This window comes from Alligator sinensis, unplaced genomic scaffold (assembly GCF_000455745.1).
Source record: "Alligator sinensis unplaced genomic scaffold, ASM45574v1 scaffold840_1, whole genome shotgun sequence".
Lineage (NCBI taxonomy): Eukaryota > Metazoa > Chordata > Crocodylia > Alligatoridae > Alligator > Alligator sinensis.
The window spans coordinates 717,360-720,101 of record NW_005842643.1 but is presented as its reverse complement, the minus strand read 5'-3'; the positions used below and the strand labels follow the sequence as shown (position 1 = coordinate 720,101).

The following is a 2,742-nucleotide window of genomic DNA, read 5'->3' as shown; positions in this document are numbered from 1 at the left end:
CCTCCCCACCCTGGCTGGGCAAGCGGCAGCAGGGCATAGCCTCCTTTCCGGGTACTGCCATGCCCGCATCCCATGCCCCCCATCCCAGCTGGGCAGCTTGTCCCAGCCCCAATCCCTCCCTCCCCCATACCCCTTCCCTTTCCCCCCACCAACCCCAACAGACTTACCAGATCGATGCAGCTGTGTCAGCTGCCTGTTTAGCCTATGGCCGAATCACAAAATCTTTTAATTGGTCTGCCGATTCAATTTGGATTCGGTATCTAAATCGGGCCAAATCTCCGAATCGAATCTGCTACTGAAGCTTCACACAACCCTACTGCTATATGACCAACAGCATCAAAGCCACATATATATGGCACTGAGAACAGGCAGACTGGTGCTGATGAGCGTGGTAAATAAGTCTGTCCTCAGCGCCTTGTGGACACAGCTACAGTTTCCACCCGGCTGGTAGCACAGCCAGAGCCATGTGGTATGTTTGAGGGCACTCCTACTGGGTATGGTACATGGCCTTAGATTCCACTGTATATTTTCAAAGATACAAAAAATTCAGAATCTTTGACACAGGGATCCAGTTTTTTGATAATAGATAATTGTAACTAACTGGTAAGAACAATCTTCCATTGCAATAGGATCCGTAATTCCAGTTATAGTAATGCATCTATTCTGTATCCTTCCACATGCCTTAACTCGATTCTTTCAATTTTTTCAGTTTTTAGTTTGGGAAATTTAAACCCAGAGTATATTATATTAAATATGTAGTTCTTAGAGGTAACGCTTTTTAGCCACATATTCAGAGAATATACTGGGAAACCAGGCAAAATGTCAGTCACTATTGTTTGTCACAGATTCTCCCCTCTGTTCCTCCTTTGAAACTCAAACAGTGAGTCTGCACAGGTGTAGGAGGGGTGGAGCTTGGCTATGGGAATGTGATGGCACGTTAGTAGAGAGTGGAAAGATACAGAAAGCTTTAGAAAACTCTCCACTAATAGATCAACAGAAATAGCAAAGTAAAATATTGACATGGTATCCTTCCTTATGCCATTTCTTATGTGACCTTCTTCATGTTATTTTTAAAGCTGTACATTTGAAAGATCTCTGTGCTAAATACTTTAATTTATCTAGATTGAAAGATGATGGGAAAAAAGCAATAGAAGAGCTGGGCAGTAAAGAAATAAGGAACATGAAGTTCAGGTCAAGCTGGGTCTTCATAGCTGCCAAAGGTTTCAAGTTACCAGATAATATTGAGAAAGAAAAGGTTGGTTTTGTTTTGTTGTCTAGTTTGGGTTGGGTTTTTTTATTTTAAATGTAATATCCACAACACTCTATGATGTCCTACTTCAACTTCTTTCTGAAAACAAGTATCCGAAAGTGACTGGTGATTTAGGGAGTCTTGATTCTCAGAAGAAAAAAGCTCAGCACTGTATGTAAATTAGGACCTCTTATTAAAATGTCTCAAGTTGGGTTCCTGGGCTTAAAGATGCAGAAATCACAAGTGGGGTTTGAAAGTGTTGGCTTCAGAGTTCAGGAAGAATTTAAGTGGTCATTTGTGTATCAGAATTACTATTCGCAGCAGAGATGTTCTGTTTTGTATGCTCCTTCCAACACAATAACTATGTTTCTTTATTACAAGGAGACAGAAGAAATTGATTAACCTAATCAGTGTTCCCTTTTCTAAACGTTCCATTTTATAAAAGCAGATGGACAGTATGTAGATTGCTGTTTTTTCCAGAATGCTCTTGAGAGCTGCTTACCAATACCATACACCTACAGTGAAAACATACCATCATTGGTTCTGTTATAACATCTTTCCCAGAAGTAAAGCATTTTGCAGAATGATTATAGAACTGGTGGAAGACTACTGCCAGATAAAATAAGCAAAGTACCAAGTTTCTCTGTTAGTTTCAAGCCCTCCTCTTTTTCTCTCCTTCTACCCTCTGTTTTACTAAGACCTGAATTTTGTCAAAGTAGTGATGTTAGCTGGTAAATAAAATGAATATTGATGTTTTTGTTTTTTAAAAGATCAACCATTCTGACAACAGGAAGAACCGATACAGCGGCTGGCCAGCTGAAATCCAGATAGAAGGTTGTATCCCAGACAACCTGATCTGAACTTATTTGTGACTTTATTAGGAAAATCTCTGAACATCACCTGTAAAATATGCAAAATTTTAACCATGTTTTCTCTAGAAGTTGTATTATATTTCATGACTGGTCTTAAACAAATGCATATTTCAATAACAGGCATAGATTAAATAATTCCAGACAAGAAAATGATGTACAGTATGATGCACAGTAGGTATGTCTTAAAATGTCAGGATTAGCAGAATGACTCAATGCAGTCTGTTTTGTTTCATTTTCTTTAAATGGGTTGTACTTTGCGCTAGTCTTCAGAAGGAAACCAAAGAATTGTGTTTTATATTTTAACACAGAATCACTTGCAATAAACAGATTTTTATTTTGACGTAGTAGTAATTTTTTATCATCTGAGAGAAAATACTGAATTGCCCTTATCTCAGCACATCTTTGAGATGGATAATTATCCCATGTTAACAACCCAAGGATAAATTGATTGATTCATTTAGAAGAGTTCTATGCAGGTAACCTGTACATTTCTGTTTTGTTGGCCTGCTGTTCCCTTGTCCTTAACTCATCAACTGAAAAATTGTTCAAAGTATAAATGTTCTGTAACTTTTCAGATACACATGTTAACTGTTTTGTTCATAGAATCACTCAAAGGTAGGG

The 2,742-nt window shown here is 38.4% G+C and overlaps 1 protein-coding gene across 7 annotated transcripts in view; it reads left to right on the top strand.

The window, feature by feature from the left end:
• Positions 1-2,459, top strand: part of FAM3B (family with sequence similarity 3 member B) — a 29,483-nt gene extending 27,024 nt beyond the window's left edge. For all 7 annotated transcript variants that reach the window (XM_006033591.3, XM_006033590.3, XM_025215409.1 and 4 more), the window contains 2 exons: positions 1,123-1,255; positions 2,020-2,459. In XM_006033591.3, coding sequence (XP_006033653.1) covers positions 1,123-1,255; positions 2,020-2,109 — 223 coding nt within the window. In that variant the 3' untranslated portion in view covers positions 2,110-2,459. The remainder of the gene's footprint in view (positions 1-1,122; positions 1,256-2,019) is intronic.
• Positions 2,460-2,742: the final 283 nt, after the last annotated feature.